Source organism: Callorhinus ursinus, unplaced genomic scaffold, assembly GCF_003265705.2.
Source record: "Callorhinus ursinus isolate GAN/ISIS: 27379988/994484 unplaced genomic scaffold, GSC_fseal_2.0 scaffold8, whole genome shotgun sequence".
In the NCBI taxonomy this organism is placed as follows: domain Eukaryota; kingdom Metazoa; phylum Chordata; class Mammalia; order Carnivora; family Otariidae; genus Callorhinus; species Callorhinus ursinus.
This window is the reverse complement of record NW_027397070.1, coordinates 58,839,508-58,851,608: the sequence shown is the minus strand read 5'-3', so window position 1 is coordinate 58,851,608 and position 12,101 is coordinate 58,839,508. Positions and strand designations below refer to the sequence as shown.

The 12,101-nt window shown below is 35.0% G+C and overlaps 1 protein-coding gene across 10 annotated transcripts in view; it reads left to right on the top strand.

The window, feature by feature from the left end:
• EML5 (EMAP like 5) overlaps nucleotides 1–12,101 on the top strand; it is a 163,405-nt gene that overhangs the window by 68,455 nt on the left and 82,849 nt on the right. For all 10 annotated transcript variants that reach the window (XM_073895710.1, XM_073895709.1, XM_073895708.1 and 7 more), the window contains 6 exons: nucleotides 1,845–2,101; nucleotides 3,470–3,682; nucleotides 6,988–7,155; nucleotides 7,807–7,913; nucleotides 8,252–8,370; nucleotides 9,638–9,828. In XM_073895710.1, coding sequence (XP_073751811.1) covers nucleotides 1,845–2,101; nucleotides 3,470–3,682; nucleotides 6,988–7,155; nucleotides 7,807–7,913; nucleotides 8,252–8,370; nucleotides 9,638–9,828 — 1,055 coding nt within the window. The remainder of the gene's footprint in view (nucleotides 1–1,844; nucleotides 2,102–3,469; nucleotides 3,683–6,987; nucleotides 7,156–7,806; nucleotides 7,914–8,251; nucleotides 8,371–9,637; nucleotides 9,829–12,101) is intronic.

The window sequence follows — 12,101 nt, the reverse complement described above, 5'->3', positions numbered from 1 at the left end:
CATTAGTTTTTGATGTAGTGTTCCATGATTCATTGTTTGCGTATAACACCCAGTGCTCCATTCAGTATGTGCCCTCTTTAATACCCATCACCAGGCTAACCCATCCCCCCACACCCCTCCCCTCTAGAACCCTCAGTTTGTTTCTCAGAGTCCATAGTCTCTCATGGTTCGTCTCCCCCTCCGATTCCCCCCCTTCATTTTTCCCTTCCTACTATCTTCTTCTTCTTTTTTTTTTTTTTTTAACATATCTATTATTTGTTTCAGAGGTACAGGTCTATGATTCAGCAGTCTTACACAATTCACAGCGCTCACCATAGCACATACCCTTCCCAATGTCTATCACCCAGCTACCCCATCCCTCCCAATCCCCACCACTCCAGCAACCCTCAGTTTGTTGCAGGAAAGCTTTTTTTTAAAAAAGGTTTTTTCTTCGTTTGTCTTGTTTTGATCCCCTTTTATGTCGTTAAGGGGCTGATTTTCTCATCTCTTACTTTATATGATTAACACCAGGGTAAAGCCCACATTCTTTGGCAACATGTCAGATCTGTCACACATTGTCTTCAGTTTATCTCTTTAACCCCATCAAGTCACTGCCTCTCCCACATAGTCTTATATCCACATTGTAGTATTTACTATTCTCTAAATGTGCCTTATACGTGCATATGTCCATGCTGTGTCTTCTTCTTAGAAAACCTTTCCTCATCTTTTATTCTTAGCCACATCCTCAGGTTTTATGCTCAAAATATAGATGCCATTCTTCCTTGGTCCCTTCCTGCCTTTAGTCTAGTCTTAACCTTTTTCAGTATTTCTTATAGAATTTCCCACATACCTTTTGAGCACTCACATTTTATCACTTGTAAAGTACAGTACTTTCTATCCCTCTCTCACAGAAGGTGAGTTCATCTTTGTATCCCATGTGCCTAAAAAACAAAACTAATGTTAGTGTTACTGAAAAAAAAATTGAGTTTGATTGCTTTAAATTGTCCACTTAGAAACCTTAAAAATTGAGAAATATCCATTTAAACTTTAAAAAAAATTACATGGAGCATTTCAGGTGGGTAATGCAAAATTTAAATGGAAAAAAGTTCTTGACACTAATTGGAAATAAGAATTCTTACTTCCTCCTGCCCCTTCTCCTTCACTGCCTCCCTCTTCTCCTCCTCCCCACCAACTCCTCACAATTTTGGAAATTCAGTGGTGTTAAACTAAGTGTTTATCCATTTGTATGACTGTTACCAATACCTGTATTATTTTGGAAACTCAGTTATAAGGAATCAGTGAAAAAGTGTTTAACTTTACTGTTGACGTGGTCTCTAATTGGGAAGAATCTGTATTAAAAAAGGTCAAAGAAGTTGAAATAAAAATAGTGTAGCTATATAAAGATAAGCATTCAGATGTGTTACTGAAATAATACAAATCAATTCCTCTTTATTTCCTGAATGTAATTTTATACATTTGTCTCATTACAAAATTTTATTTGAAAATCACTGTTTATAATTATACATTTTTCATAAACTCAGTATTTCCAAGGAGCTTCATCATAAAAATCTGTGACTTTATCTCCTTTATTGTATGACTCTGGAAACTTAGAATGAATCTTTAAACTACTTTAAAGTAATTAAAGAACTGAAATTCAGCATTTTCCTTTACTTTCAGCATATGTTGTCCTCATATATTTCTGTTCAACAAAGTAATTGTTCCTGAATTAATATTTATCTCATGTATATTTGCTTTGTGATTTATATATACTTGGTGTAGCCTCCCAGCCATTTTAGACACATTTGAAACTGAACTAATTCTGTAATGACTTGATTTCATGTGTTATCATTATTTTTTCTTTGCAGAGATATGACCGAAGTTGTACATATTAAAGATAGGAAGGAGGCGATTCATGAGTTAAAATACTCACCAGATGGAACTTACCTTGCTGTTGGATGTAATGACAGCTCAGTTGATATATATGGCGTTGCGCAACGTTATAAAAAATTGGGGGAATGTGTTGGATCACTTAGTTTCATCACTCATCTGGACTGGTCCTCAGACAGTAGATATTTACAGACAAATGATGGAAATGGGAAAAGACTTTTTTATAGAATGCCAGGTAAAAGTTTCTAATAAATTGTATGTAATTTGTAGATTTTTAGTGCCTATAAAATATTTTAGAATTTGAGTAGAAGCAGAATGTAAAATACATTTGATTATAGGAAATTAAAGAAGATCTGAGCTAATATTTCAGGCATTGTGATCTTTCTCTAAGGCTGTCCTATTATATTGAAATCCTTTATATTTTAATCCTTTGTAATTAAAACTTTGGAAGATCTAAGACCTACTTTATGTCGAATTCCATGCTATGTGAGTGAGTAGTATTTGATAAAGTCCTAGTGTATATTAGAAAGTCAAAATACCATTTTTATGGGTGGAAATAATCAACTAAATATAATTGCTAAAAATGACCACAAATTGAGGTTCTTTTGGTTACCTCAAATAAATTTTGCAAATATCCATAATATAGCTAACAAACTAAACTTGAAAAACAGTTACCATCAGAGATTTTTTAAAAGAATAAAAGCAAAAAAAGAAGAAGATAGCAGGAGGGGAAGAATGAAGGGGAGTAAATCGGAGGGGGAGACGAACCGTGAGAGACAATGGACTCTGAAAAACAAACTGGGGGTTCTAGAGGGGAGGGGGGTGAGGGGATGGGTTAGCCTGGTGATGGGTATTAAAGAGGGCACGTTCTGCATGGAGCAGTGGGTTTTATGCACAATGAATCATGGAACACTACATCAAAAACTAATGATGTAATGTGTGGTGATTAACATAACAATAAAAAATTAAAAAAAAAGCAACATCAAAAACGTCATCTAGTATGATACCTAATGAATTAGTCACTGTTTTCCAACAACTTAATAAGACTAGGTACATAATTAAATTAATGCATCTCCCCAACAGTTTTTCATTAATAATCTGTTTGTAATGAAAAGTGACTGAATCCTAAAGTTCGGTTCCCTAATGTGTTATTCCTTGCTCATCCATCCCTCTTGGTCCTTTTCAGTTTTTTTTTCTCAACCATGCATCTTCTTAGGTTTCTTTCTTCATAGCTGATTTGCCACTTTCATATAGCTTTTACTTGTTTTTCTGACTTACCTGTTGTGACTAATCTAGCATGATTTTAATAGGGTTGTTTATTCTCCACATGAGTGAACCTGCTGAGCTATATTAGAATCCAATCTGTGTGTGTCTCTATATAATTTTGGTAGTAGCTTTTTTTTTTAATTGCATTTAACTTTTTTCTCTCCTTACCATATTCACCTACTTATTCCTAATACTCTCCTTTAACTGTAGTAGGAAGATACTTAAATTTTGGAGTTTACCATGTTATCAGTATAATTTATCAGGTATTTATAACTTACCACTATATTTGGGGAAAAAATTAAATAACTTCTTAATTAAGACTATGATTTCTTTTTAGGAGGAAAAGAAGTGACAAACAAAGAAGAAATAAAAGGTGTTCATTGGGCTTCATGGACATGTGTTTCAGGCCTTGAAGTAAATGGAATTTGGCCCAAGTATTCAGATATCAATGACATAAATTCAGTAGATGGAAATTATATTGGTCAAGTTTTAGTTACAGCTGATGACTATGGAATTATAAAATTATTCCGATATCCTTGTTTGAGAAAAGGTATCTTTTCTTTCAAAATACAAGTTCAGGTCATGGTTGGTTGGTTGGTTGGTTTTCTTATATAGGTGTGTTTTTTGCTTGGATCCTTAACATATATTGTTTTGACATTTATATACTTTGTATGACAGAGCAAGAAAAATAAGGGGCCTTGGGGCACCTGGGTGGCTCAGTCGGTTAAGCGGCTGCCTTTGGCTCAGGTCATGGTCCCAGAGTCCTGGGATCGAGCCCCTTTTTGGGCTCTCTGCTCAGTGGGGAGCCTGCTTCTCCTTCTCCCACTCCCCCTGCTTGTGTTCCCTCTCTCGCTTCATCTCTCTCTGTCAAATAAATAAATTAAAAAATCTGAAAAAGAAAGAAAGGGTCTTATTGGTTATTTTCTACACATTTTATATATCACCTTTTTTTCTTGGATCTCTTCTTAAATGATGATATTAATCATTCTGTTCATAGACTTAGGGATAATTAAATGCTATATTAGTTATTTATCCCATGCCTTGTTCCATAAAGTATTTGAGTCAGCTTATAACAAGTCCATCAGTTCTAAAATAATTACATGGGTACAAAATCAGTATCAGGAAATTAGTTTTCTAGAAACCAGAAATAAAATAAAGCAGGGCACAAAGTAATTTTCATCATAGCTTTTTTTTAAACTATTTTTTTTTACTTTGTTAAGTATCGTTGACACGTTTTATTTATTTATTTGCTTTGATAAATCTTCTCTCTGAGATACTAGTTGTAATTGATGACACACTCTTTAAGCCTTAACTGTTCTTTTATCATTTCCTGTCATAGGCCAGAGTTTTCATAGTTAAGGGACTTTGAGAGCTTATAACCTAATTTATATTAGAATGGAAATGGAGTCCAGGAGAGGTTAAGTGATGTGCTCAAGCTCCTGTGCTATTAAGCCATCAAGCTGACACTTAAGCTCTAGTCTTTTTATTTCAACTCTAATATTCTTTACACATCATACTTTTGTCCTCTTTTATAATTAAAAGGGTTGGCGTTATGTTCATGCCCTCTCATTTCCTTCACTACTACTCTTCCCTCCTCTACTAGATAATCTAGTATTCCAACTCAACTATACAGGCATAGTAAGGGGAAATGTAATCTTTGTCTTTTTCTTTCTTTCTCTTTCTTCAGGTATTTAATGAATATTTCCTACATACCAGGCACTAGGGGTATAGAGTAAACAAGATGCCATCCTGTCCTAAGGAGCTTATAGTTTATTACAAGAATTAATAAGTAAATAGACCATTACTTTTCAGTGTATATTTCATAAGTATAATCACCGGGAATTCTGGAGACATGTAGGACAGTATACTTGGTCTTGGTGAGTCAGAGTCAAAGAAAGATGTGACATTAGGTTCACTTTTAAAATATCTGTTTATCATAGTTAAATAAGCAGTTCTGGTTATTAGATAATTATTAATATAGTCCCTTTAATTAGAAATAATTGATTTCCCTTAGACTTATTCTACAATTTTTTTGTTAAGCTGCCTTGGTTCTTTTTTTTTTTTTAAGGATTTATTTATTTATTTATTTGACAGAGGGAGACACAGCAAGAGAGGGAACACAAGCAGGGGGAGTGGGAGAGGAGAAGCAGACTCCCTGAGGATCAGGGAGCCCGATGCAGGGCTCAATCCCAGCACCCTGGGATCATGACCTGAGCCGGAGGCAGACGCTTAACGACTGAGCCACCCAGGCGCCCCTGCCTTCGTTCTTTCTTAGAGAGGGATTGATCTTTGAAAAGTCACAGAATATAATTTGGAAGGGGCTTACAGGATTATTTACACCTCTCTTGGGGCTATTGCCCAGTATAGTTAATTGGAATAGTGGCTCATATACCTAACATTGTCATGTACCAAAACATGACAATGTTACTACATCTTAAAAACTTGGAATTTGGTTTCTTGGAATCTCTGGCTTTACCTTTTAAGACTCTCTGGTGGCTAAGAGTACTTAAAAGACCCCATCAAAGAAAGTAATAGCCTAAGTCCTCTTCATGGGCAAATAATGCATTCTCATATAGAGGAATGGGACTAAATCTTACCTTATTAGACTTTCCTAGGTGAACTGTGGCAAGTTACCCATCTAGAAAGTTACTTCTATTAAGCTGCATAAAAAAATTGGTTCCTAAAATAACAGCATTTCTATTAAGCAGCAAATTGTAATTTAGATGAGTTTTGGTCAAATCTTTTATGCTTTGATTAAGATGGCTATCCCTAAATTCATGGCCAATATGAAAGTTTATCTCCAGATTTTGATTGATGGGGCTTCACCATCCTGACAGGCCTTCTATAACTTAATTTAAAAATTTAAAACATTCTCAAAATAAAGGCAAACATTACTGTATCCAGTATACTCTAATAGAGGTGTGTATATGTTGCCAAATATCAGGTTTATCCTAGCAGGATATAGAGAATATTTTTTGAACTTAGAACCACAAAAATGGTTCTTGTCATCACACAGATTTTTTTTTTTTTAATTAACCACGAAGTTAGGTAGTTCCTTTACAGTTAGAGAAATTTGGTGTATACCACCTTAACCAAATGATACAACTTAATATCACTAATGATAGAACTGTGCCCCTTGAAATGATGTATCCTAAAGGATACAATATCACTTATGCCAAAAAACACTCCATCTGAATCTAATCGTGAAGAAACACATTAGACAAACTTACGTTGAAGAACATTATACAGAACATATAAATTTAAAGAATTACTATAAGGGACAGTTTTTGGGACAACTGGGCATATTTTATTTTGATGAATATGGTGTATTACATTGATTTTTGACCATTGAACCAACCTGCCTTCCTGGCATAAATCCCTTTTGGTCATGTGTATTCCTCTTTATATGTTGCTGTATTAAGTTTGAAAGTATTTTATTGATGGCTTAAGTTTTAAAAGGATCCTCTGGCTGCCAGGACTAGGGGTACTGGGGGTGGAGTAGACTGGTTCAATTTCACTTAGGACCAAAGGCCTCAGGCCAGAACGTTCAAATTTCATTATATGGAAACAGTTGATGCCTTTGTGGCTGCAGGCTTTTCTCAGAGCAGTAAGAAAATGCCTCACAACCCTGGTGGTTCCTACTAAATTTTATTGTGAATCAGTAGAGCAAATATTTACATCCTTTGATGTAGACTCATTCATTTGTTCATTCAACAAACTTTTGAATTAATATTTTTACCGTTTGATCATAATTAAGATAATGGAGGGAGGATGTATTGTTCAGGGATAGAAATTGTTGTTTGAAGTGGTATTTTCATGTGTTGGCATTTGTTTAAAGGCATATTTTTGTTATAGGGGCCAAGTTTAAAAAATATATTGGCCATTCGGCTCACGTAACGAATGTCAGGTGGTCACATGACTATCAGTGGGTTATTTCTATTGGTGGAGCGGATCACTCTGTCTTTCAGTGGAAATTTATTCCTGAAAGAAAACTAAAAGATGCTCTTCACATAGCACCCCAAGGTGAGTAGTACACACTGCCTAAAGAATTTCTCTGTCAAAAAACTTCACTAACCCCAAAGTAACAATTTTACTATTAAAGTGTAATCTAGCCTTTTAATTAACGGTATAGTGGAAATTTTAAATTAAAATACTAGGCATATCTGTTTAGAGTCAGATGTCAGAGCATGGAATACAGAGTACTTTTGCATACATTTTAATCCACCCAACAATGAGTGAAGAAACCATTACATTATCAAAACAAACATTTAATATATTCTTGGGGAGATAGGTATCTAGGTTTCATATATGGTTTTTTGACAAAGAAAAATTAATGTCAATTCATTTGTTGCATATAGTATTTTCTAGATATTTTTCACATTAATTATAGGTTGTATTCACTTATGTTTGCACCAACATTTAAGTTTGATGTAACAGCCCTCTGGGTGCCAGTGAAGGAACTTAAAGTAGTGTTGAGTTTGCAGTGAGTGAAGAGGGAGGTAATCTGTAGTACAGTTTACTGACATCTGTGTCACTTGAATAGATAATTTCATTTGATTGTTTTATGGCTTGTCACCCTGTCAGTTGGCACAGCTCTTAATCATTAATTTTACAGTGCTGTTTTGAAAATGAATGTTCTTTAAACAAGTAATGTTTCATTTTTAAAAACTGCAGAAAGTCTGGCTGACTCTAATAGTGATGAATCAGATTCAGATCTGTCTGATGTTCCAGAGCTAGATTCTGAAATTGAACAAGAGACCCAGCTTACCTACCGTCGGCAGGTAATTATTACCATCACATGATTTTCAAATATGCCTGTATTCTATTTGCCTATAGCTTTTTGTCACAGTACACTCAACATTTATTCTCTTTGAGATATTTTCTTATGAAGTATAAGAATTTCATGAAACACTAAATACGTATTTGTCAGTGTGATACATAGAAAATGTAAATTTGTTATTTCCAAGGAAGGAAATTTCATAAAATACCTTCCTATTTAAGATAAGTGTTAAAACTTTAGTGATCAGTAGTAACCAAGTGTCTGAAAGTTACATCAGGAATTTGTGAACACCTTTATTTATATTCTAATAGTATTTTTACTTACGTACGTTATTTAAAGGTTTACAAAGAAGATCTACCTCAACTTAAAGAACAGTACAAGGAGAAACAAAAAAGTGGTACTTCTAAAAGAAGAGAGCGGGCTCCAGGAAATAGTATTCGATTACACTTTGTTCACGGGTATGAAACAACTATTTTTCATTTATGTGTTTGCATCTTGGTTCACATTTAGTAGCTGTGTGACTTTGAGCAAATCACTTTACCTCTCTGTGCCTCCTTCCCCATCTGTAAAATGAAGGTAACAGTACCTACTTCATAGGGTTCTGATGAGTAAATAAGTCAGTGTTTGTGGTGACTTAAAATATTGTCCCGCACATAATAAGCACTATATGAGTGTTTATAATAATTTATCTTATGAGAGTTTAGTATTAATATTTATAGACATGGATCTCTTTAAACAAATAAAAGTAAAATATAGGAGATTATTATCTCCCCTAAATAATTCTGATTTAGAATTATATTGTGCCCTTTTTGGGGGCCTGCATTTGGCCTTTGTATTTTAATTTTAGTAAAATATGGTTTCTGGATTTTCTTAAAACATCAGCAATACAAGTCTCACATTTTATCCTAGAACAACAGATTCTCCAATTCAGCCCTTCCTGTCCCTTCTACCTAGTAATCGTTTTCTTACCTGACCGATAATGCTTTCAGGAATTTAAAAAAGGATTCATTTAGCAAGAATATTTTATCTCCATTGTTAAAATAGGCAGTATTTCCATGCAGTTACATACTGTACATTGAGTTTCTTTGAAGCGCAAAGAAAGGTTACTACAAATGGAATTGACCATTTTTAAAAGATTCAGCTTTTTTTTTTTGGATGTGTATAGTATTTTTAAATTGTTTGAACATTTTTGGAATATATATTCTCATGGTTCAACAATGCGTGTAAAACCATACACTTTGAAAATCCTTCTCCCAGGGAGCTCCCCTCTGCTTGCTAGAAGGGGGACTGCCGGATTCATGAATCTTTTAATAAAACCAATTATATCTTCAAAAAAAGAAGAAGAAGAAAATCTTCCCAGCTCTGCCCTCCCAGGCATCATTTTTCACCCTCCCAGAGCAGTTCTATACCCTTTCATTTGTAAAAGAGTATCAGTTTTTTTTATAGTACACAAATTTAAATAATACACTTATGCAAATAGTAGTATACTGTATATACTTTTCTGCACCTTTTTTCATTCATTATTATAGCTTGGATTTAGCTATTTGCAATCAGAGCATTTCATAAAAGTTTATGGAATTCGAGATACTTGTATTTTGTTTAGTTGTTCAGTGTCTTGTAAAACTGGAAATTGAATGACCTAAAAGGTACCTCTACTCTGTATAGTCTGTATTTACCAGATAAAAGGCTACGGTTAATTTTATATGATATGTTTTCTATTTTCAGTTACAGAGGTTATGACTGTCGAAGTAATCTGTTTTATACACAAACTGGTGAAATTGTGTACCATGTAGCAGCAGTGGGTGTCATTTACAATCGACAGCAGAACACACAGCGCTTTTACCTGGGTCATGATGATGATATTCTCTGCCTGGCTATTCATCCTTTGAAAGACTATGTGGCAACAGGGCAGGTAGGTTGGACCTTTGTTTGGGTTTACAGTTAGTTTAGTCCATTTTTAAAAAAAAAAATCTATCTTTCGTTTTCTAGGAAATGAAGAATAATGAATTCTTTAGAATGGGATTTTATTTTCATATTACAAATAAAATTTATTCCAACTTTTTTCCTACGGTTTTCCTTTGAGTTTTATTGTTTTGATTATTTTTTTTTTATTTGGAACTAAGAGTTCTGGCTTGTCTTCTGTCAGGGTATATTTTTTTAAAATTTGTGAGTAAACATAGAAAACAAAGACTAGAAATCTGGTTTCTTTGAATTATCTAAAATAATAAAATTAACAAACGTTCTGTGACACACAGGATGACTGTTTTTATTTTATAGCCATGATATTTACCTATTCAGGTTCACCACAGTACAAAGCAGAAATGTTGAAATAGAAAACACTGGGAAAAAGTCTTAACTGCTATTTCTCTATATGGATATTTTTAGAGAAGGAGGAAAAAGGTGATATTTATAAATATTCTTTCTATATGTAAGCACTTTACTAGTTTCTTAGTATATATGATTGACCCCTAACAACATAAGTTTGAACTCCATGGCTCCACTTACATGTAGATTTTTTACAGTACTGTAAATGTTTTCCTTATGATTTTCTTAACATTTTCTTTTCTCTAGCTTTATCATAATAATATAGTATATAATACATGTAACTTACAAAACCATGTTTACTGACTATGTTATTGGTAAGGTCTCTGGTCAACAGAGACCTTAATAGTTAAGTGTTTTGAGGGGCGCCTGGGTGGCTCAGTCGGTTAAGCATCTACCTTTGGCTCAGGTCATGATCCCAGGGTCCTGGGTTTGAGCCCCATGTCCGGCTCCCTGCTCAGCGGGGAGTCTACTTCTCCCTCTAACCCTCCCCCCTGCTCGTGCTCTCTCTCTCTCTCAAATAAGTAAAATCTTTAAAAAAAATAGTTAAGTGTTTTGAGAGTCAAAAGTTATACATGGATTTTTGACTGTGCAGGGATTGGAACCCGTAACCCCCATGTTGTTCAAAGATCAATTGTATTTTACTCTCACCTCACCTCTGTGAGAGTGAAATCATTTCCATTTACAAATGAGGAAGTTTAGGTCTAAAGAAATTATTTTCTCAGAGATCTTTCAGCTGATAAATGGTAAGGCTTAAAGTTCCCTTAGTGTGTCTGGCTTTTTAAACACTGTGTAAATATACCTTCTAGGGTATATTGAAGTAGAGCTGGGCAGCTTGCATTACTCTATTCAGCTTTCCTGGAAGGTGAGAAATCTCTTCCCTTTTTCTTTCCATCTTCCCTCCCTCTGTGCCTCCCTCTTGGTCTTTCTCTCTCTTTCTCCTTCCTTGCCTCCCTCCTTTTTCTCCCTCCTTTCTTCCATTTCTTAAAAAAACTCATAGAGCACATGCAGTGTACCAGGAAATGTGCTGGGAATATAAAGATAAATAAGACATGTTCTTGCCATGGTAAGCATTCATATTCTGAAGGGGAAGACATACATGCAAGAAAAATCATGATACAAGGTTATAAGTATAGAGCAGGGCTTCTTAACCTTGGCACTACTGACATTTTGGGCCAGATAATTTTTTTTTTAAGATTTTATTTATTTATTGGTCAGAGAGAGAGAGAGAGAGTGCGCACAAGCAGGGGGAAGCAGGCAGAGGGAGAAGCAGTCTCCCACTGAGCAAGGAGCCCGATGCGGGGACTTGATCCAAGGACCCTGGGATCATGACCTGAGCCGAAGGCAGCCGCTTAACTGAACCACCCAGGCGTCCCTTGGGCCAGATAATTCTTTGTTGTGAGGATAATTGCATTGTTGTGTACAGTGCAATCCTATGTATTGTAGTATGTTTAGCAGCATCCCTGGCATCTAGTCACTAGATGTCAGTAACAGCATCCATCCAGTTGTGACAACTGCAGATGTCTTCACAGAAGGGAGGGGGGCGGGGGGATGGTTAGCCTGGTGATGGCTATTAAAGAGGGCACGTATTGAATGGAGCACTGGGTGTTATACGCAAATAATGAATCATGGAACACTACATCAGAAACTAATGATGTAATGTATGGTGATTAACATAACATAATACAATTTTTAAAAATGCAAAAAAAAAATAAATGCCTTCACAGTGTCAAATGTTGCCTGGGAGGCAAAGATCACCTCCTGCTGAGAACCACTAATGTAGAGATATGCATAAATTCCTTTTGCATTGTAACATAGGACTGATTAATTGTGCCAAATAGAATCAGGGAAACCCTCATGGAGTTGA